General features: G+C 44.4%; 1 protein-coding gene across 1 annotated transcript in view; it reads right to left on the bottom strand.

Annotated features, from left to right (window-relative positions):
• The window catches only part of mtmr2 (myotubularin related protein 2), an 85,783-nt gene extending 61,747 nt beyond the window's left edge, over positions 1-24,036 (bottom strand). The window contains exons 1-2 of the mRNA XM_067986377.1: positions 23,938-24,036; positions 2,762-2,837 (exon numbers count right to left, since the gene is read on the bottom strand). Coding sequence (XP_067842478.1) covers positions 2,762-2,837; positions 23,938-24,012 — 151 coding nt within the window. The 5' untranslated portion in view covers positions 24,013-24,036. The remainder of the gene's footprint in view (positions 1-2,761; positions 2,838-23,937) is intronic.
• Between the last annotated feature and the right edge of the window lie 923 nt (positions 24,037-24,959).

Raw genomic sequence — 24,959 nt, forward strand, 5'->3', positions numbered from 1 at the left:
TTTGCACAATGACTGAACTTTCAATTGTTTAAAAAAAAGTTGAGAGCTCACTTCTGCACGAGACATACCAATAACAGATAAATGTATTATGACATAGAAAGCAGGTCCGGGGAAATGCTAGTTTCACTTCTATAGAACTGCCCCTTGAACAGAAAACTATATTACGGTAGCTCAGTCCCTGGATATGTTAATTTTCTAGTCCACCCAGACATTTCATTAAATATATGCCTGGTGCAAATATGGGGTGGGGATCCTCTCAGCTGACAAAATGCATGACACAGAGACCCCAATGAAAAGAGATAAAATAATTGTGTGCAGTTTGTCCAAAGGCATTACCTACTACAGTACTAAACTATACAAACAAGAAGGTGCCAGGTTAGATTTGCAGTGTATGTTGAGTTAGCTGACCTCAGCCAATAGAAGTGTTCCAATTAACCTCAGTTGCCTTGCCTAAGAGAGGGAGGGGGGAAATAAGCCAGGATTCCCCCTTCTGATTACTTAACAGTGACCTCTGTGTTCAACGGTGCATATGCAGACTGTGTGTGGAGAAGCTAGGGCTTGGTTATAATTCATCCCACAATTTGAATAACCTACCAACACTTAATATCTGGGTTTACATGATAAATAGTCATTTGGGCAAGAATCCAGAGGGTGTTGGCACTTGTGCAAATGTTCCTCAATTGTCAGTGTTTTCAGGAATGATGGGAAGCAAATTGACAAAAATATAAATCTTATTAAAAATTTTAAATCTTCTGCATACTCCCTGTTGTCACTTTTAAAATCATAATTTTGTATCAACTTTTTAAAATATAAATTTTCTGCTTCTCTCTTTTTTACTTCCTTTCTTTTCAGTGGGAAGTGGTGAGTGGCATGGCAGGGAAATAAACAATCAATGGCTGTAGGTTACATTTGGGATGGGGGTTGTGGGGGAAATGTGGCCATCATTGGCTCCCTACTCACCCCTCCCCCAATCACTTGTGCTTCCTCCAACCCCATGCTCCCATCATGACTCAATACCTCTTCACCTTCCCACTACTCCATCCCCTTACTACCACACCAATTATCCCTAACTCTCCCCCTTTGAACTTTATCATCCCCTCCCCATTATCACACACCTAACTCTTAACCCTCCATCCACTCCCCCTTCTACTCCATCCCCCTAAGTGAGTGTGGGTGGCAGGAAGCCAGAAGCGCCACTCACCTTCAACATGATTCTCTTCCTATCTGTTTCCCTTGAAGAGTCTTTGCTTGCTTTCAAAATTCAACTTACTTGTGTTTTTAAAAATAAATCAAATTTGAATGAGGAATGCCATTCCATGCCTCTCTCTATGAACCAAGGCTGCCTACTTCCACCTCCATAACATCGCCCGTTTCCGCCCCTGGCTCAGCTCATCTGCTGCTGAAGCCCTCATCCATGCCTTTGTTACCTCTAGACTCAACTATTTCAATGCTCTCCTGGCTGGCTCCCATCTTCCACCCTCCATAAACTTGAGCTCATCCAAAACTCTGCTGCCCATGCCCTAACTGGCACCAAGTCCCGTTCACCCATCACTCTTGTGCTCGCTGACCTACATTGGCTCCCAGTCCAGGAATGTCTCGATTTTAAATTTCTCAACCTTGTTTTCAAATCCCTCCATTCCCTATCTCTGTAACCTTTCAGCCCTACAACCCTCCGAGATCTCTGCGCTCCTCCAATTCTTGCCTGTTGTGCATCCCCGATTTTAATCGCTCCACCATTGGCGGCCGTGCCTTCAGCTGCCTAGGCCCTAAGCTCAGGAATTCCCTCTGTAAACCCCCCTACTTCTCTACTTCTCCTCCTTTAAGATGCTCCTTAAAATCTACCTCTTTGACCAAGCTTTTAGTCACCTGTCCTAATACCTCCTTATTTGGCTCGGTGTCAAATTTTGTTTGATAACACTCCTGTGAAGCGCCTTGGTTCCTGTGGAACGTTTTACTACGTTAAAGGTACTATATAAATGCAAGTTGTTGTATGTCTTATAGACTTTAGCAGGTATATGCAATTAGCATTTATCCCTGTCCGCAAAATACAGGTGAGGTACTTAGCTGGTTTTAAAATTCAACATTTTTTTTTAGCATTAGCATGATGAAAGACTGTCTCCCCTTCTGACCTCGCTCCCTTTCTCAACTGAATACATTTTCTGAAGTTTATGGAACACAAAACAAAACTCCATACACCGTCACTTTTCCTTACTGCCACAAACACACACAAAAATCGGTTTTAAAAAAACTCTATAAACTTTACTTGAATAAAGATTTTGAAAATTGTTATCTAGTCTTTCTTCAAATAATTCTGAAAAATAACTGAGCATAAACTGCTAGATACTAAAGAAGAATATTCCATTCATACAGCTGACCTAGTATTACATATGAATCCAGAGAAATGCTTATTAGTGCACATGCTCAAATTGCTTATTAGTGCACCATTAAGGACAGTTTTGTACTGTACATCCATGCCTACTAAGAACTGAATTAAGACTGCCCAAACTCATTTTACATAGGACTCTTATAGCCAAGAGATAGAGAAGACTTTCACCCCATCCGTTTTGACTGGATTTGAACCCAGGTTTCAGATATGAAGGGCCAATGTTTAACCCACTTCACAATCAGTTCCCCATACCTATTATTTCTCCTTGTTATTCTGGGTTAGCAAGACAATTTTTTCCCATTCTAGAACAGTGTTTAAAACTGGAACACAATCAATTTGTACAGCGGACCATGTATCAGGATTGCTCAGACATACCCATATCTTTCATAGATTCTCCTGCCAGCAATGGTGGTTCTTCCATTTGAGCCAGCTTATTGCCATCTCTTAAAACCTAGAAGCAGAACATACAATTTAATGAGCTGATAGAACAGAAAAAATATTTTTGCTTCTTAATGTCAGCACAAGTTTTATAAACCTACATATACATTTTTACTTTTACAAAATGACAAGTATTTTATACTATTGTCAGGAGCATAAGAATAGGTTTACTCAACTGAAAACACATTTATTGAAGGAAAAGTGTGATATTAAAACAAGGTATTAAATTATCAGGATACAGGAGGGAAAGGCACAACAAAGCAGGTAGAGGAGTAGCAACATAGGTAAGAGGGGACATAGCATCCTTACGAAGAAATAATTAAGTGTCTTGGCATGCAGTTATGAATAGAGGTCAAGGATAGCAAAGTGAAGATGACTATTATTGATCATTATGGTAGGCCCCGTTTTTAAAAAAAATCAGGGAAGATTGCAAAAGAAAAAAAACAAACCAGAATCTTAATCAGAGAATTTTAATTAACCAGGTACTGACTAGAAAAACAGCAGAGCAAAACTAAGGAACAGCAAGTTTCTGGAAGCAGTTCTCAGTCTTTTTTTATATTGGGACTGTTATGTTTTTGGGTTCTTTTGCCCTTTTATTCTAGATATTTTTGGCTATGGTGTTTCAGATTACTCTTGCAGGTGACCCTAGCTCCCTACATCCTCAAGAAAGTTTCCATTTGCCCAGGGTATCAAACAGGGAACTCTTTACTTCAGCTACTTGGACACGGACCAGGAGAGCACTGGAATAGTTGAGTCTGTACGTGACAATGGCATGGATAAGGGTTTCAGCAGCAGATGGGATAAGATAGGAGCTGAGGTGGGCGATATTATGAAGGTAGAAGTAGGCAGTATTTCAGATCTGAATTTGCCAGCATGGATTAGTGACAGGTGGGGCATGTCTAACTAATCTAGTTGAGGTGGTCACTAGAATGGTGGATAATGAGTGCATATGGATGTTGCCTGCATGGCCTTCCAGCAGGCATTAAGTTTCCACACAAGAGATTAGCAAAAATGAAAGTGTACGGAATTGGAGTAACCTTGTGATATGGGTTGATAATTGACTGGGAATAGAGATAGAGGAAACATTCTCTGATTAGTAGGATATGACAAGCGGTGTTCCCAGGGATCCGTACTGGGGTCTCAGCTTTCACCACATATATTAATGACTTGGATAGAGAGTTGTATATCCAAGTTTGCAGATGACACGAAGTTAGGAGGCAAAGTAAGTTGTGTAAATGGGAACAGGAAGTTACAAGGGACAAAGACAGACTCAGTGAGTGGGAAAAACTATGGCAGATGGAGTTCAAAAGTGGGGAAGTGAGAGGTCATCCATTTTGGATCTGAGAAAGACAAATCAAAATATTTTCTTAATTGTAAAGAGACTAGGAACTGCGCAGGAGCAGATGAATTCAGGTGTCCATCTACACAAATCATCAAAAGCTAGTGCACAGGTTCAAAAAGTAATCCAAAAAGGCTAATGGAAAGTTGGCCTGCATCTCAAGGGGGTTGGAATATAAAAGTGAGAAAGTGATGCTTTAAATGTGTAAAGCCTTGGTCACACCCCATCTAGAATACACCGATTCTCAGGAAGGATATATTGGCCTTAGAGGAGATACATCATAGACTCACTAGAATTATACCAGGGCTTAAAGGATTAAATTACTCGGTTTGCATTCCCTTGAGTTCAGAAGGTTGAGGGGTGATCTATTCGAGGTGTTTAAAATAACAAAAGGAGTTGATAGGGTAGATACAGAGAAACTATTTCTTCTGGTGGATGATTCCAGAACAAGGGGGCATAATCTTAAAATTAAAGCTAGGCCATTTAGGAGTGAAATCAGGAAGCACTTTTTCACACTATGGGTAGTGGAAATCTGGAACTCTCTCCCCATAAGACTGTGGATGGTGAATTTTTTAAGACTGAGATTAACAGATTTGAGTTAGGTAAGGATATCAAGGGATATGGAGCAACGGTGGGCAAATGGAGTTGAGATACAGATCAGCAATTATATGATTGAATGGTGGAACAGGCACACGGGGTTGAACGGTTTACTCCTGCTCTTATCTTCCTATGCTCCTACGACAGAAAGGACATGGGGTCCAAAACTCAGCTCAGGGTCGAATAGTACCTGAAGGTTGCAAACAGTCTGGTTCAGCCTGATAGTGTCGCCCGGGAAGTGGGGGGGATGGGCAGAATTGGTGGTAAGGATATGGAGTTTGTGGCGGAGGCTGGAGACTATGGCCTTACCAACATTTAGCTGGAGGAAATTGCAGCTCATCCAAGACAAAGTCGGACATGCAATATGTGGTACTTTAATCAAAGACCTTTTGGAAGTCCAGGTTATGTTATATGGCTTCCTCCCCCACACCAATTTGGGAAGTTACCTCCCATTGTGTTTTTGGGTTTGCATGCTGGGTATTTTCTTGGTTATAACTTCACCATCAACTCCTGCAAGAGGACCTCACCATTCATACAATGTCTTTTCTGCCCAATATCTAGGTTAAGAACAGTAAGACCTACAAATAGTAATATAGGTCCCTTACAATGCACTGGGTACTGAAATGTATTACATGCCATTGTGTGAATTTTCCTCTATATGACAGACTGGATGTATATCCTAATCAAACCGAGACACAAGCTTTCAATCAACAAGTGGTTTTATTTGCATATGACAGATTAACAAACAGTAAACAGTGAAATATATATTCCTCTTCCTCCTCAAATACAAAAAATACATAACTCCCTTTAAGTACTTTGGTTACAGTTCATTTTCTGTATAATTTAGTTTTTAAAAAAAATAGTTTATTCTCAGGATGTCGGTGGCGCTGGCAAGGCCAACATTTATTGCCCATCCCTAGATGCCCAGAGAAGGTAAGCCTTCTTCTTGTACACATCATTTTCTCCCTTCACTGATGTATTCCCCAGCAGGAAGTGTGGGCGAGAGACAAGGCTAAAACATTGCAGTACCCATTCCCCCACCCACTGGGAACTCGGGACTGGTGAATTCATCCTACTTTCCTTGATGTACTGATGGACAAAGACAATGTCAAGTGACTTAACAAATGCAAATTAGAAATCAAAACACTGGTCAATAAAATGTATTGGTATGCAATTTCTGCCTATTCATAGTCAATGATTGGAAAATCTAAGGAGCCTTTTATTTGCGAAAATGAAATGTTCACTTCCAAAATGACAAATAGATACTTGAATTTTGTGAAATCAGTACACGGGAGATATTTGGCTGCACAAAGATTATTGTTTATATATAAAATATATAAGTTACGATTACTGATGCTGTACATTAGCCTAGAAAACTTAGATACACTATGGGATCAAACATCTAAGTAGAATTCACATCCTAAAAACATTTGACACTACTCTTACAACTGAAAATGAACAAGTCAAAAATGTAACAATATTTCTGAACTGAAGGCACTTGGATTTTGCACAATTTTCAAAACAGGCCCTCAACTATTCATACTAAAACAAAAACATAAAATGGAAAGTTACAGTTGAAAAAGAGACAGAACTACAAATCACCCAATGAAAAAATTTAAATCTACTAGAGCCTACAGAGTGCAATAACCTGAACTGCTGGTAATACCGATAAACAACTGATTGCTCGAGGATTTGGCAATAAGTTTTTTTTAAAAACAGGGGTTCTCCTGATATTGGCATCTGTGGTTATTGGCTCAGAGTTGGTTGTGTCTATTACCACCACTTTGATGGAACTAACATTATCGGCTATTGCCACTGACAGTAAGTGGGAGGACAATACTCAACAACACTTTGTCTGTAATGTGTAATTTGATCCAGTCTGCTGCAGAGTAATTCAAGTTCTCTGCAATGTGTAATTTCATCCAGTCATTGTCAGGCAGGCTACAGAGTTCAGACAAGGCATAGTGCCAACACTACTGATTTCAGAGAACAGACACCGCTAACACTACCAAGCTCAGATAATGCACGGTGCTAACACTACCAGGTTCAGAGAACGCACAGCGCTAACACTACCGGGTTCAGATAGGAAGGGGTAAGGCCATGGATGGATTTCAACATGAGGATGAGAATTTCAAAATCAAGGTGTTGGTGGACCAGGAGCTAATTTAGGTCAGCGAGCACATGGGTGATCGAGGCTTGCTGTGAGTTAGGATATGTGCAGCAGAGTTTTGGATGAGCTCAAGTATATTGAGGGTGGAAGATGGGAGGCCGGCCAGGAGAGCATTGGAATAGTCGAGTTTGGCGGTAACAAAGGCATGGATGAGCCTTTCAGCAGCAGATGGACTGAGGCAGGGGCTGAGACGGGCAATGTTGTGGAGGTGGAAGTAGGTGGTCTTTGTAATAGAGAGGATATGGGGTCGGAAGCTCAGCTGATGGTCAATTAGGATATTAAGGTTGCGAACAGTCTGTTGCACCCTGAGACAGTGGCCAAGGAGGGGGGTGGAATGAGTAGCGAGGGAACGGAGTTTGTGCTGGGGACTGAAGACAATGTCTTTGGTCTTCCCAACGTTAACTGGAGGAACTTGCAGTTCATAAGAACATAAGAAATAGGAGCAGGAGTATCAAGCCTGCTCTGCCATTCTATCAGATCATGGCTGACCTTTGATCTCAACTCCACTTTCCCACCCGATCCCCATATCTCTTGATTCCCCTAGAGTACAACAATTTATCCATCTCAGCCTTGAGTATATTCAATGACTCAGCATCCGACCATCAATATCCATGGTGAGCCTCTGGACAGTGTGGATCATTTCCCATACCTCGGGAGCCTCCTCTCGGCGCGAGCAGAAATTGACGATGAAATTCAACATCGACTCCAATGTGCCAATGTAGCCTTTGGGCGCCTGAGGAACAGGGTGTTCAAAGACAGAGACCTCAAATCCAGCACCAAGCTCGTGGTCTACAGAGCAGCCGTGGTCCCCGCCCTCCTGTACGCATCAGAAACATGGACAACGTACATCAGGCACCTCAAATCCCTGTAGAGATATCACCAACGTTGCCTCCTCAAAATCCTGCAAATCCACTGGCAGGATAGGCGTACCAACGTGAGCGTTCTCTCCCAGGCTAACAACCCCAGTATCGAGGCAATGGTCATGCTCAACCAGCTGTGACGGGCGGGCCACATTGTCCGCATGCTAGACACAAGATTCCCTAAACAAGTGCTCTACTCCGAGCTCCACAATGGCAGGCGATAGCTAGGAGGGCAGAGAAAACGCTATAAGGACACTCAAAGCCTCTCTCAAAAAAAAATTCAATATCCCCACCGACACGTGGGAATCGCTTGCCCTAGAATGCCCAAACTGGAGAAGAAGCATCTGCGAAGGCGCCAATCACCTCGAGCGTCACCAAGTGGAGCATGTGGAGGCCAGGCGTAAGCAGCGGAAAGAGCGCACAGAATTCAGAGCGTCTCACCCACCTGCCTTATTAACCACTACCTGCCCCAACTGTGGCAGAGTCTGCAGCTCCAGGATTGGACTATTCAGCCATTGCAGAACCCACCATCCCGGAGTGGAAGCAAGTTATCCTCGACCCTGAGGTACTGCCAAAGAAGAAGAATCCACAGCCCCCTGGGGTAGAGAATTCCAAAGATTCATAACCCTCTGCGTGAAGAAATTCCTCATCTCAGTCTTAAATAGCCAACCCCTTATCCTGAGACTACAGTTCAAGACTCTCCAGCCAAGGGAAACAACCTCTCAGCATCTACCCTGTAAAGCCCTCTCAGAATCTTATATCAATGAGATCACCTCTCATTCTTCTAAACTCCAGAGAGTATAGGCCCATTCTATCAACCTCTCTTCACAGGACAACCCTTTCATCCCAGGAATTAATCTAGTGAACCTTCGTTGAACCGCCTCTAAGGTAAGTATATCCTTCTTTAGCTAAGGAGACCAAAACTGTATGCAGTACTCCAGGTGAGGTCTCACTAAAGCCCTGTACAATTGTAGTAAGATTTCCTTACTCTTATACTCCAACCCCCTTGCAATAAAGGCCAACGTGCCATTTGCTTTCCTAATTGCCTGCTGTACCTGCATACTAACTATGTGTTTCTTGTACAAAGACACCCAAGTGTCTCTGAACACCAACATTTAGTAGTTTCTCACCATTTAAAAAATATTCTGTTTTTCTATTCTTCCTATCAAAGTGAATAAACTCACATTTCCCCACAATCTGCCACCTTCTTGCCCACTCAGTTAACCTGTCTTTATCCCTTTGCAGACTCTTTGGCCCGATATTAGGAGGGCGGCGGGGGGTCGACTGGGTAACACGCCCAGTGAAATCAGGGTGCTCCGCATGGAATCGCTGGCTAATTGGATCCATTTACCTGTGCTTCTGGGTTTCGCGCTGGAAAGCTGCGCAACGGGCGGACTGCGCATGCGCAGCATAGACAGTCAGCTGGAGGAGCCCTATTTAAAGGGGCAGTCCTCCACTGACTGATGCTGTAGGAAATAGGAAAAATTACAGCATGGAGCAGCCCAGGGGGAAGGCTGCTCCCAGGTTTAGTGATGCCTCACTCCAGGTCTTATTGGATGGGGTGAGGAGGGGGAGGACAGAGATCCTCCCCCCGGCGGACGGGAGGAAGTGGGCCTGCATCTGCCACCAAGAAGGCTTGGCTCGAGGTGGCAGAGGAGGTCACCAGCACCACCAACATATCGCCCACCTGCATATAGTGCAGGAGGCGCTTCAATCACCTAAGTAGGTCAGCCGAAGTGAGTACACTTACTCATTCCCCTACACTCCGTCTACCACATCACCGCCCCCACCCCACATCTCCTTCTGCACTGCCAACACTACTCTGTCACATCACTCCTCACACCCACTCAAAGCTCATCCTCATCTTACCTGCACTTACTCACCTTGCCAGTATTCATCCGACCGCTACCACTCAACCCAATCCTCATACAATCTCATGGCTCTATCTCATACTCACCCTCTCATGCATCTCTTTCACGGTCAGCCTCACTCAACCTGCCACTACCTGTGCTGCAGCCACAGGGCATGAATCACGTATGTGCAGTAGGAAGCATAAGGCAAATGTGTCGTGAGCATGAAGGGGATGCACAAGGGTGTTTGAGGGTCTGTCATGGCGTTTACTTATATTTAATTTCTGATCAACTCACATATTATATTGTCACCACTACTGCCACGTCTTTGTGAATCTTGTCTGGTTTGTGCAATAATGCCCTTTCCTGAGGATCACTATGAAGACCCACAACTGATGCCACCCATTGCGTCACTGCAGAGTGGGTGTAGGTGTATTTGCAGGGCTCTTTTGTGCAGATGACTGAGAGACGTCGGTGATGTCCCCGGTGGCACCCTGGAAGGATGCAGAGGAGAAGTTGTTGAGGGCAGTGGTGACTTTGACAGCGACAGGTAAGAAGATGGTGCTCGGGCCAGCTGGGAGCAGCTCGGCATGAAGGAGGCTGCAGATGCCACGACTACATGTCGAGTGACTCTGAGCCTCCATGTGCACTGCTGCTCAGAGAGGTCCAAGAAGCTGAGCCTCGGTCTGTAGACCCTGTGGCGAGGGTAGTGCCTTCTGCCGTTGCTCTCCCTCCTGCTGTGCAGGTGGATGTGTCACAGCACTGTGTTGTGGGATTCCACGTGTCAGAGGTGGCCGGCGTGGCTGGTGATGCTGTTCGTCCTCCGAGGAGGTCATGACTGCAGCTACGGCGGCCCCCATCCGGAAGATGTACATTTGAGGGGGTCCGCAAGGTAGGTAAATGTGTCTGGACACCGGGGTAAGTGTGCAAGTTGGTGAATTTTATTGTTAGGAGGAGGGTGGTGGAGGCCAAACTTTGTCGAAAGTGACAGAGTGGCCTCCTGCAATGAGTGAGTGTCTCCGCCCCCCAACTGTCAAATAGACCTTTGCAGCTGCCACAGGCTGATGGCTGCAACACGTCCATTTGAACTGGGAATGTTTCCCCCAGTACGGGAAACAGTCCCAGTTGTTTGGAAAATCCCACCCCTCCTAAAATATCATGTCAATCAGGTCTGTAAACGACCTGAAGTACCTAAATAATTACCTTAAGTGGCATCCCACTGGCTTTAATTGCCGGCGGGAGTTCCACATGCGGGGGTTGCGCGCGCATGTCAGCGCGTCATTGTGGAACCCGGAAGTCGGCGGGTTGGAGCTGGGCTCCAGACCTGCCCCGGGAATCCCCTATTTTTGCAGCCCCCCGCCACGAACGCACCCGCTCTGGGGTGCGAAATTCGAGCCGTTTGTGTCCTCCTCACAGCTTATTTTCCCACCTAGCTTTGTATTGTCAGCAAGCTTGGATAGATTACACTCAGTCCCTTCATCCAAGTCATTAATATAGATTGTAAATAGCTGAGGCCCAAGCACCGATCCTTGCTGCACCCCACTGCTTGGATGAGTGCAGCTCCAACAACACTCAACATGCTTGACACCATCCAAGATAAAGCAGCCCGCTTGATTGGCACCCCATCCACCACCCTAAACATTCACTCCCTTCACCACTGGCGCACTGTGGCTGCAGTGTGTACCATCCACAGGATGCACTGCAGCAACTCGCCAAGGCTTCTTCGACAGCACCTCCCAAACCCGCGACCTCCACCACCTAGAAGGACAAGAGCAGCAGGCACATGGGAACAACACCACCTGCACGTTCCCCTCCAAGTCACACACCATCCCGACTTGGAAATATATCGCCATTCCTTCATTGTCGCTGGGTCAAAATCCTGGAACTCCCTTCCTAACAGCACTGTGGGAGAACCGTCACCACACGGACTGCAGCAGTTCAAGAAGGCGGCTCACCACCACCTTCTCGAGGGCAATTAGGGATGGGCAATAAATGCTGGCCTCGCCAGCAACGCCCACATCCTGTGAACGAATAAAAAAAAACTTACAGCCTGTCAACCTGAAAATGGCCCATTTATCCCTACTGTCTGTTTTCTGTCCTTTAACCAATCCTCTATCCATGCTAATATATTACACCCAACCTCATGAGTCCTTATCTTGTGTAACAACCTTTTATGTGGCACCCTATCAAATATCTTTTGAAAATCCAAATATACTACATCCACTGGTTCCCCTTTATCTACCCTGCGAGTTACATCCTCAAAAAACTCTAATAAACTTGTCAAATACGATTTCCCATTCATGGAACCATGTTGACTCTGCGTAATCATATTACGATTTTCTAAGTGCCCTGTTACCACTTCTTTAATAATGGATTCCAACATTTTCCCAACAACCGATGTCAGGCTAACTGGCCTGTAGTTCCCTGTTTTCTTTCTCCTTCTCTCTTGAATAGCGGGGTAACATTTGCTACCTTCCAGTCCACTGGGATCATCCCCGTTCATCCGGATGTTGGACAAGCAGTCTGAAACAGAGGCAGTGGAGGGGTCGAGAGAGGTGGTGGTGGTGGTGGTGAAGTAGAGCTGGGTGTCGTCAGTATACTTGTGGAACCGAATGGCAACATCATTTGAAGAAATGACAAGGGGTAGCATGGAGATGAGAAATAGGATGGGGCCAAGGATAGATCCTTGGGGGAATCCAGAGGTAACGGTGCTGGGGCAGGAAGAGAAGCCATTGCAGGAATTCTCTGGCTACGACTGGATAGGTAATCGTGGAACAAAGTGAGGGCATTCCCACTCAGTTGGACAACGGAGACGAAGCGTTGGAGAAGGATGGTGTGGTTAACCGTGCTTGAAAACTACTGAAATAAAGAGGGGGAGGGATCGTGCACCACGGCCACAGTCACAGAGGATGTCATTTTTGATGTTGATTAGGGCCAAAACCTGATCAGAGCGGTTCAAACATGGAGTTGTGGGAAAGATGGTAAACAGGTACAGGGCCAACAGACAGCAGCATTGCCTTCTACTCAACAGCTGCAAATAACGCACAGTGTCTTTTGGAATACAGGCGATAGCTGTTGGGAATTGCCAGCAACACAAACTGCACAGTGCCTCCTCTTCACTCCTACAGCTGCTCTGCCAGTTGGATTAGCGTATCTATGAATGCTGCTCATCCTCCTTCCATTGCTCCTTCTCTTCTTCATTCAAGAAAAAGAGATCACAAGGTAACAATGGATGAGCAAGGCCTTTTGTCTCACCTTGGATCAATTGTTGATCCTTCTTTGTGTAAAGAATGATTCCTTAAGAACATAAGGAATCGAATCATAGAAAGTTATGGCACAGGAGGTTGTCATTCAGCCTATCATGTCCGTGCCGGCTGAAAAAGAGCTATCCAGTTTAATCCCACTTTCCAGCATTTGGTCCATAGCCTTGTAGGTTACAGCAGATCCAAGTACTTTTTAAATGAGTTGAGGGTTTCTGCCTCTACCACCCTTTCAGGCAGTGAGTTCCAGACCCCCACCACCCTCGGTGAAAAAATTTCTTCTCAGCTCCCCTCTAATTCTTCTACCAATTACCGTAAACCTATGCCCCCTGGTCACTGACCCCTCTGCTAAGGGAAATAGGTCCTCCCTATCCACTCTATCTAGTTCCGCCATAATTTTATAAACCTCAATTAAATCACCCCTCAGACTCCTTTGTTCCAAAGAAAACATCCCCAGCCTATCCAATCTTTTCTCATTGCTAAAATTCTCCAGCCCTGGCAACATCCTCGTAAATCTCCTCTGCACCCTCTCTTGTGCAATCATATCTTTCCTGTAATGTGGTGACCAGAACTGTACGCAGTGCTCAAGCTGCGGCCTAACCAATGTTTTATACAGTTCTAGCATAACCTCCCTGCTCTTCTATGCCTCGGCTAATAAAGTATCCTGTTTGCCTTTTTAACCACCGTATCACTGTCCTGCTACCTTCAGGGATCTGTGGAGATGCACACCAAGGTCCCTCTCTTCCTCTACACCTCTCAGTATCCTCCAATTTATTGTGTACTCCCTTGCCATGTTTGACCTCCCCAAATGCATCACCTCACACTTCTCTGGATTGAATTCCATTTGCCACTTTTCTGCCCACCTGACCAGTCCACTGCTTTCCTCCTCACTATCAACCACACGGCTAATTTTTGTATCATCTGCTAACTTCCTGATCAAGGCCCCCACATTCAAGTTCAGATCATTAATAAATACCACAAAAAGCAAGGGACCTAGTACTGAGCCTTGCGGCACCCCACTGGAAACAGTGTTCCAGTTGCAAAAACATCCGTCAATCATTACCCTTTGCTTCCTGCCACTGAGCCAATTTTGGATCCAACCAGCCGCTTTCCCTTGGATCCCATGGGCTTTTACTTTTTTGATCAGTCTGCCACGTGGGATCTTGTCAAAAGCCTTGCTAAAATCTACGTACACTACATCAAATGCATTACCCTCATCGACCCTCCTTGTTACCGCCTCAAAAAATTCAATCAAGTTAGTCAGTATGGATTTGTTAAGGCCTTCCCTTAACAAATCCATACTGACTCTCCTCGATTAACCTGTGCCTTTCTAAATGATGATTTATCCTGTCCCTCAGAATTGATTCCAATAATTTGCCCACCACCGAGGTTAGACTGACTGGCCTATAATTACTCGGTCTACCTCTTCCTCCCTTTTTAAACAACGGTACAACATTAGCAGTCCCCTAATCCTCCAGCACCATGCAAGTAGCCAGGGGGGATCGGAAAATGATGGTCAGATCCTCCATTTTTTTCTCCCTGGCTTCTTTTAACAGCCTGGGATACATTTCATCTGGGTCTGGTGATTTATCTACTTTCAAAGATGTTAAACCCCTTAACACTTCCTCTCTCACTATGTATATCGCATCCAATATTTCACACACCTCCTCAACTACAATCTCTGCGACGTCTCCCTCGTTTGTGAAGACAGACATAAAGTATTCATTAAGAACCATACCCACATCTTCTGACTCCACACATAGGTTACCTTTTTGGTCTCTAATAGGCCCTACTCTTTCCTTAGTTATCCTCTTGCTCTTTATGTATTTATAAAACATTTTTGGGTTTTCCTTAATTTTACTTGCCAGTACTTTTTCATGCCCTCTCTTTGCTTTCCTAATTTCCTTTTTAATTTCACCCCTGCACTTTCTATGCTCCTCTGGGCATTCTGCAGTATTGGACTCTGGTGTCTGACGTAATAGGAGCAGGAGTAGGCCATACGGCCCCTCGAGCCTGCTCCGCCATTCAATTAGATCATGGCTGATCTTTGACCTCAACTCCACTTTCCCACCTGATCTCCATAATCCCTGATTCCCTTAGTGTCCAAAAATCTATCAATCTCAGTCTTGAATATACTCAACGACTGAGCATCCACAGCACTCTGGGGTAGAGAATACCAAAGATTCTCGACCTTCTCAGAAGAAATTCCTCCTCATCTCAGTCCTAAATATGCGACCCTTATCCTGAGACTATGTACCCTTTCTCTAGACTTTCCAGCCAGGGAAACAGCCTCTCAGCACCTACCCTGTCAAGTCCTCTTGGAATCTTTTATGTTTCAATGAGATCACCTCTCATTCTTCTAAATTCCAGAGAATATAGGCCCATTCTACACAATCTCTCCTCATAGGATAACCCTCTCATCCCAGGAATCAATATAGTGGACGGTCGTTTCACCGCCTCTATGGCAAGCATATCCTTCCTTAGGTAAGGAGACCAAAACTGCACACAATACTCCAGATGTGGTCTCACCAAAACCCTGTACAACTGCAACAAGGCTTTCTTACTCTTGTACTCCAACCCCTTACAATAAAGGCCAACGTGCCATTTGCTTTCCTAACTGCTTGCTGTACTTGCATGTTAGCTTTCTGTGTTTCGTGTACAAGGACACCCAAATCACTCTCTACACCAACATTTAATAATCTCACCATTTCAAAAATGTTCCTTTTTCATACCAAATAACCTCACATTTCCTAACATTGTACTCCATCTGCCACCTTCTTGCCCACTCGCTTAACTTGTTAATAGTCCCTTGCAGACTCTGTGTCCTACTCACAGCTTACTTTCCCATCTAGCTTTGTATCGTCAGCAAACTCGGATACATTACACTTGGTCTCTTCATCTAAGTCATTAATATAGATTGTAAATAGCTGAGACCCAAGCACCGATCCCTGCAGCACCCCACTAGTTACAACTCACGAGTTACAGTCTGACAACCTGAAAATGACCCATTTATCCCTACTCTGTTATCTGTCCATTAACCAATCCTCCATCCATGCTAATATATTACCCCCAATCCCATGAGCCCAAATCTTGTGTAACAACCTCTTATGTGGCACTTTATTGAATGCCTTTTGAAAATCTAAATATACTACATCCACTGGTTCCCCTTTATCTATCCTGCAAGTTACACCCACAAAAACTCTAATAGGTTTGTCAAACACATTTTCCCCTTCATAAAACTTTGTTGACCCTGCCTAATCATATTATGAATTTCTAAGTGTCCTGTTACTACGTCCTTAATAATAGATTCTAGCATTTTCCCTATTATTGATGCCAGGCCAACTGGCCCATAATTCACTGTTTTCTCTCTCCTTCTTGCTACCTTCCAATCCACGGGGACTGTTCTAGAATCTAGGGAATTCTGGAAAATCAAAACCAATGCATCCACTATCTCTGCAGCCACTTCTTTTAAAACCCTAGGATGTAGGCCACCAGGTCCAGGGGATTTGTCAGCTTTTGGTCCCATTAATTTTTCTAAAGCTTCTTCTTTACTAATCTTAATTACTTTAAGTTCCTCACTCTCATTAGACCCTTGGTTCCGGTATGTTTTTTGTGTATTCTACTGTGAAGACAGATATAAAATATTTAACATCTCTGCCATTTCCTTGTTCCCATTATAATTTCTCCTGTCTCTGCCTCTAAGGGACCAACTTTCGCTAATCCCTTCCTTTTTATATTGAAGAAGCTCTTACCATCTTTTTTTATTTCTTGCTAATTCAATTTTCTCCCTCTTTATCAATTTCTTGGTTATCCTATGCTGATTTCGAAAACCCTCCAAATCCCCAGGCTTACTACTCTTTTTGGCAACATTTTTTTTATTTCGTTCATGGGATGTGGGTGTCACTGGTAAGGGCAGCATTTACTGCCCATCACTAATTGCCCTTGAGAAGGTGGTGATGAGCTGTCTTCTTGAACCGCTGCAGTCCGTGTGGTGAAGGTTCTCCCATAGTGCAATTAGGTAGCGAGTCCCAGGATTTTGATCCAGCGATGAAGGAACAGCAATATATTTCCAAGTCGGGATGGTGTGTGACTTGGAGGGGAACGTGCAGGTGGTGTTGTTCCCGTGTGCCTCTGCCCTTCTGGTTGGTAGAGGTCAGGGGTTTGGGAGGTGCTGTCGAAGAAGCCTTGGCGAGTTGCGGCAGTGCATCCTGTAGATGGTACACACTGCAGCCACTGTGTGCCGCTGGTGAAGGGAGTGAATGTTTAGGGTGGTAAATGGGGTGCCAATCAAGCAGGCTGCTTTGTCCTGGATGATGTCGAGCTTCTTGAGTATTGTGGAGCTGCACTCATCCAGGCAAGTGGAGAGTATTCCATCACACTCCTGACTTGTGCCTTGGAGATGGTGGAAAAGGTTTGGGGAGTCAGGAGGTGAGTCACTTGCCACAGAATACCCAGCCTCTGACCTGCTCTTGTAGCCACAGTATTTATGTGGCTGATCCAGTTAGGTTTCTGGTCAATGGTGACCCCCAGGATGTTGATGGTGGGGGATTCGGTGATGAGAATGCTGTTGAATGTCAAGGGGAGGTGGTTAGACTCTTGTTGGAGAAGGTCATTGCCTGGCATTTGTCTGGTGCGAATGTTACTTGCCACTTATCAGCCCAAGCCTTGATGTTGTCCAGGTCTTGCTGCATGCGGGCACGGACTGCTTCATTATCTGAGGGGTTGCGAATGGAATGAACACCCTGCAATCATCATCGAACAGCCCCATTTCTGACCTTATGATGGAGGGAAGGTCAATGATGAAGCAGCTGAAGATTGTTGGGCCTAGGACACTGTCCTGAGGAACGCCTGCAGCAATCTCCTGGGGCTGAGATGATTGGCCTCCAACAACCACTACCATCTTCCTTTGTGCTAGGTATGACTCCAGCCACCAGAGAGTTTCCCCCTGATTCCCATTGACTTCAATTTTACTAGGGCTCCTTGGTGCCACACTCGGTCAAATGCTGCCTTGATGTCAAAGGCAGTCACTCTCACCTCACCTCTGGAATTCAGCTCTTTTGTCCATGTTTGGACAAAGGCTGTAATGAGGTCTGGAGCTGAGTGGTCGTGGTGGAACCCAAACTGAGCATCGGTGAGCAGGTTGTTGGTGGGTAAGTGCCACTTGATAACACTGTCCACAACACCTTCCATCACTTTGCTGATGATCGAGAGTAGACTGATGGGGCGGTAATTGGCCGGATTGGATTTGTCCTGCTTTTTGTGTACAGGACATACCTGGGCAATTTTCCACATTGTCAGGTAGATGCCAGTGTCGTAGCTGTACTGGAACAGCTTAGCTAGAGGCACAGCTAATTCTGGATTGTAAGCCTCTTCTTTTAATCTAATATTATACTTGACTTCTCTTGATATCATTCCTACATTTGAATCTCTGTTGTTTTCTCCTATACTAATGATCTTCCTGGTGGCTGTTCTCTGCACAGCATTTCAGTAGCTCCCTTGTGTTTCAGTGACCAGCACTGCACAAGGGAGTCAAGGTGTGGTCTGAACAGCAGATTGTTCACAACTTCCTCTGACATAAAGGCCTAGACTTTCCTTCTGAAAACCACCCACTTCTGGGTGGTGGTCCAGCAAGTGAAGTGGGACAGGGCACCTCAGCAAAACCTCCTCACCAGAACTGGCCACCACGATTTCTGCCATGATCCCTCTGTGGTCCTGATTATTCTGCTGGCAGTGCAACCACCGGAATCAAATGAACAGGGGTGAGGGGATTGCTAAATTCAAACACTCAGCCAGTAACTTTTGCCACTACAAAAGTGACAACAGCTGCTATAACCTCCTCCTAATGTTTGGCTGGTGGCTACATTGATCTCCTGAACTGCCACAGGAACATAGGAGTAGGCCATTCGGCACTTCAAGCCTGTTCTGCCATTCAACTAGATCATGGTTGATCTGTAAGTTAACTTCATTTACCTGCCATGGTTCCGTATCTCTTAATCCCCTTGCCTAACAAAATTCTATCCATCTCAGTCTTGAAATTTTCAATTAACCCCCAGCGTCAACAGCTTTTTGGAGAGAGTTCCAAATTTCCAATTCCCATTATGTGAAGAAGTGCTTTCTGACATTACTCCATAATGTCCTAGCTCTAATTTTAAGGTTATGCCCCTTTGTTCTGGACTCTCCCACCAGAGGTAATAGTTTCTCTCTATCAACCCTATCAAATCCCCTAGTCATCTTAAACACCTCAATTAGATCACCCTTTAATCTTCCATACTCAAGGGAATACAAGCCGAGTCTATGCAGCCTGTCCTTATAATTTAACCCTTTTAGCCCCGATTTTACTCTGGTGAATCTACACTGCCATTATATCCTTCCTGAGGCGCGGTGCCCAGAACTGAATGCAGTACGCCAGGTAGGGTCTAACCAGAGTTCTGCACAACTGTAACATAACTTCCAACCCTTTGTATTCCAGCTTCTTTAAGATAAAGGCCAACATTCTGTTAGCCTTTTTGATTTTTTTTTGCACCTATCCACTAGCTTTTAGCAATTTCTGTACTTGGACCCCTAAATCTCTCTGCTTATCCACAGTTCCTAGCTTCTCGCCATTTAGAAAATACTCATCATCCACTTTGGTCCCAGGAAAGATAGATATCTCACTTTCCCACATTAAACTCCATCTGCCACAGCTTTGTCCACTCAATTAATCCATCAATGTCCCTTTGCAACTTTCTGCTCCCATCTAACTTTGTGTCATCAGCAAACTTAGCTTTACAGCTCTCTATTCCTTCATCCAAGTCATTTATAAATATAGTGATGAGTTGTGGCCCCAGTACAGATCGCTGGGGGACACCTCTAGTCACATCCTGCCAATTTGATTACATACCCATTATCCCTACTCTCTGTCTCCTACCTACTAACCAATTCCCTATCCAAGCCAATAGATTGCCTCCAATTCCATGTGCTCTCACTTTTGTTAACAGTCTCTTACGTTGAACCTTGTTGAATGCTATCCGCATGATCTATAAAAGCTCCAACGAAACTCCAGTCTGCTGGAGGAGTGAGGCCTCCATATTGCGAGTAGGTGCTGGCAGGATTGCGTGGGCAGGCATAAGTCCCACCCTGTCACTTCACCAACAGCATCTCATTGCTGTTTGTGTGACCTTGCTGTGTGCAAATTGGTTGCCGTGTTTTGGTTCCTTTATTTGTTTCCTTCCTTCCTTTGGTATGAACCCCATCTTCACTCCTGCAAGCCCAAGGGGCACAGGCTTGGGTGCACAACATGCTTAACCATCCATCACCATATCTCGATGGACAACATCATCAAGTGCTTTCACGCCTCACCCTCGTCTGCCAAAACCTTCTACTACTCCAGGATCATCCTGGAGAGCAACGGTATCCCTCCGCTTCTTTACTGCACCATCAAGCATTTCCATAAACTCGCCCGTCTACCTCTCATCACCAACAAGTTGCGAGGAACTCACTGTCGCCGTGGTGGACTATTCCCCCCTCATCCTCATCGTCCATAGTCATCGATCACCATCATGCCTGGGGACTAGGCCTGCTGCAATGCGCGGTGTGGAAGGGCACCTAGGGAGCAGCAGCAGGTGAACCTTTGAATGGTCTACGAACCCAGTGAAACTCCCATGAAGGCCTGCCTGCACACTAAACACCAAAATGGCAAAAAAAACAGGATATGCTATTATTTACAGGGAATAATACTGAAAGAGGTTGAGAGAGAAAAAGATGTAGGTGTTATTGTGCACAGATCACTGAAGGTTCATGACCAACGTAGAGAAACTGGAGCTAAAGCTAACAGTATTGGGTGGTATTAATAGAACCACTCAGCACAAATTAAAAGGACACCCTTCTGTCATTATATAAGTCGCTGGTTGGACCGTATCTGGAGTACTGCACCCAGTTTTGGTCCCCTCACATGGTGGCGATATAGTGGCCTTGTAAAAGGATCAAAGGAGAGCTCGAGAATAATTCCTAGTTTAAAGATCCTTAGTTATTCAGATAAGCATAAAGAGCTGGGTCTATTTACTTTAGAGAAGCATAGATTTAGATGCGACCTGTTAAGAGGGAGGCTGGGAAATGGTGGTGGAGAGGGGGGAATGGGGCAGGATAAGTCAGGCAGAGTTGGGAGCAACAGCAAGAACATGGTGAGTGGGAGTGATGCCAAGAGAGGAGCAGCTAGTAAAGGGGTGAGTGAAACCTGGGGACCTTACTGGGTAAATAGTGAAAGATTATTTCCACTGGCAAGCCAGGCCCCACTCTATGGAGGGCTGCATGGCACCAATTTGTGCTAGTCGTTGTGAACCTGGCATCACGTATGGCATGCGATCAGCATGATCTGTAAAAACTCCCGTCTGCTGAAGAGAGGCCTCCACAATGAGCAGCCTCCTACCTTGCTTTAACTCTGAAAACACTCCACACCAGGCTGACCCAGCAATTGACTTATGTGTAGACCCCATCAAATATATGGCCCCATGACCAGGCACTGCAAGATCATCCGGGGGCTGTAAATGTTTGAGGCTGAATTTGACAAATCCACAGCATTGACTGTTTTACGTAATTTGAGCTGCAAGGTTGCTTTTGTGAGGCGGATTTCATTCAACCAGAACAGGTGAGGGTGATGTCATTGGAAGTGACGTCACTAGCACAGCCTTGGCTTCTTAGCGTACTAAGTGAAATCATCGGGTGGTCCAGCGCATGCGCAGGAGGACGGCACACGTTGATCAAAAACCGGATGTATGCACACTGTCGCTAATCACTCCGTCAAACTAAACACTCCGGGAGAGAGCTGCAGTGATTGATGGGGCACTCTGTGTGGGGCATGGATTGTTTTCAGGTTTATTGGGTAGAAAGTGGGGGGTTGGGAGGATCCACCTTCTACACTACAAAGTGAGTAGTGACACTGCACTTGATGATGTCACTTGCCGTGCATGCACCAGGCTTTCCAAGAACTCAACTCGCTGCAGTTCATGCTCAAGAGCGTGATCCGGGTCTAATGGTGGTGCGGGAGGGGGGGCTCCTGTGGAGCATAAACCCGTTAGGCCGAATGGCCTGTTTCTGTGCTGTACATTCTATGTAATTTTACGTAAATACTGATCCTAGAAGTTGAAGGACAGCATTCTTAATTCAAGGTTTAAAATAATTGTCTCCAAGCTCACCACGATCATGGATGTCAGTGTTACAAATTACAAGCCTGCTTAATGCAAACAGCAGGGACGTGCTCTATTACCCAATTACTTCAGTCAAAATAACTCTTGATTAAAATCTTCCTTCATTACCAAATTGTTTTACTGACGGAAAAGTTTAACTGTCATACTGTTGTTCGCCAGCACCCCCCAAAAAGACTCAAATACTTCCACAGGGACATCTCACAATATAAACTCTCTAATAGCAGTATTATTTTTTTTAAATGGACATGTACAAGTGCAGACACAGATAATAAAAACATTTTGTCCAGAAAAATGTGCAACACTCAAAAAGTTTTAACATGCATCCAAGATGCAGGGATCAATATGTTATAAAGTGAAAGAGACTTCACTTTATCTATCTTTCACATCTATCTTTCACATTTGATCTATCTTTCACATTTGTCAACAAGAACAAAGTCTCCTTACCAGTTTTGGCAAACACCACTGATTTTGAAAGCAATCAGGCAGGGATCACATCTTACCCACAGCAGTTTATGTACTAAAAAGCACTTCAATCGGAACTGGATTTGTTTTCTCTCCATTAACACAGTATTACATTAATAGAAGAAAACATCACATCTATCACCCAAGGGTAACAGTAAGGCCATGCACTGTCAGAAGCTGCAGATTGAAAGCATTACAGAACATTAGCAAATATTAAGCAATCCAATTCACTAGTCAGCAAGCCTACAAGTACTGTATTTTAAAAAGGAACTATCAATACTTGCACTAGCTTTGGATTATACCTACTTACCTAGGACACAGAAGATAAAATAAGAGAAAGCTGACAATTGTTAGCAGCAATTCAGCCTCCATGACAATTTTTCCTCAAAGCTTTTAACTTCTGAACCACACAACAAAGATACGGAAAACAAACTACTGTACACATCCCACAGTACTTAACAATGAGTACCAAACTCTACATCTGTTAATTTGAGTTGAAATTGTGTAAAAAAAATACCTCCCGTGCTGTTTTATTCAAATTAATCAACCCAAAATCTATGAATTAACGGGAGAATTATTTGCTTATTTTTACAATCTTTCCGATAGATTTGGTTTATAGATCCCACACCTCAGGCCAATACATGGAAATTGCGTCCTGAATAGTATACCACTGGGCCTAATCAACCAGGACAAATCTCATTTAATACTGCCGCATGTCGCGCCTTTATACTGGCAAAGAAGTTAATATTCTTTGAACAAAAGGATTTTGCATACACATTTCACCAGCAAAAGCAATGAAAGTAAGAGGGCTAATATAAAGACAGAAAATGCTGTAAACGCTCATCAGGTCAAGCAGCATGTGGAGAGAGAAACAGAGTTGACGTTTTAGGTCGATAACCTATCAAGGACTACACAGGGCTGATGAAAGAAAGGTCATCGACCTGAAACGTTCTCTCTGTTTCTCTCGCTATAGATGCTTCCTGACTTGCTGAGTGCTTACAGCATTTTCTGTTTTTATTTCAGATTTCCAGCATCCACAGTATTTTGCTTTTGTAAAAGTAAGAGGGCAATCAGATACAACTAGACCACACAGAATCTAGAAAAATAATAAATAGCAATTTAAAGGTACTATGGTCTGGCACTAGTCCAGTATAACACTTAGGTGAAGCAGTTATGACATCTCAATAAAGACTAACCATGCAGATAGGGCTGAACAGTAATAAATAAAATTCAGTGGTTCTTTATTAAATGCTCCTAATGGAGTGTGATCACTTAACTGCTAATCTGCTACAAAAAAAGTTCACCTACCATTTAGAATGAGTTTGTTAGCATTTAGATGAATTTATCAATCACAATTAAAGAAACACATCTCCTTTAATGCATGGTTACCTACCCTGAAATCTGTAGAAAAGTTATCTGTTGAAGAAATAGAATCAGAGGACATAACTGTAGTGGTCTTGTTGTACATAGATCGTTCAGATACAGAGGAGGAGGTACTATGGAAAGAAAGAACAAAAGAAGTTGAAGTGCAAATCCACATGAAGGAGTCAAATTCATACAATATCAATATCATGTTGTTGTGTAAATTAAACCCCAATTAGAACCAACCTTGGTTCAATGACAAATACAGCAGCTGCAGCACACTACGCAATCATTAATACAGAATCACCTATGATCAATTGACTCAGAACTACACGCATGTTAAGCAACATGCTATAGACAAAGCTAAGCGATCCCACAACCAAAGGTTCATGATCAAAGTTCTGCAGTCCATCCACATCTAGTCATGAATGGTGGTGGGCAATTAAGCAACTAGTGGAAGGAGGAGGCTCCATGATCATCCCTAATGACGTCGGAGCCCAGCACGAGTACAAGGCAGAAGCGTTCGCAACCATCTTCAGCCAGAAGTGCCGAGTGGATGATCCTTCTTGGTCTCCTCCTGAGGTCCCCACCATCACAGATGCCAATCTTCGGCCAATTCAATTCACTCCACATGATATCAAGAAAGGGCAGATCGCACTGAACACAGCAAAGGCTATTGGTCCTGACAATATTCCAGCTGCAGACCTGTACTACAGAATTAGCTACGCCTCTGGCCAAGCTGTTCCAGTACACCTACAGCCAAGCTGTTCCAGTACACCTACAACACTGGCATCTATCCAACAATGTGGAAAGTTGCCCAGGTATGTGCTGTCCCCAAAAAGCAGGACAAATCCAACCTGGCCAATTACCATCCTATCAGCCTACTCTCAATCTTCAAAGTGAAGGAAGTCGTCAATAGGGCTACGAAGCAGCATTTACCATTAAACTGCTCACTGATGCTCAGTGTAGGAACATAGGAACAGGAGTAGGCCATTCAGCCCCTCGAGCCTGTTCCACTATTAAATGAGATCATGGCCGACTTGTATCCGAACT

Source organism: Heptranchias perlo, chromosome 6, assembly GCF_035084215.1.
Source record: "Heptranchias perlo isolate sHepPer1 chromosome 6, sHepPer1.hap1, whole genome shotgun sequence".
Classification (NCBI taxonomy): domain Eukaryota; kingdom Metazoa; phylum Chordata; class Chondrichthyes; order Hexanchiformes; family Hexanchidae; genus Heptranchias; species Heptranchias perlo.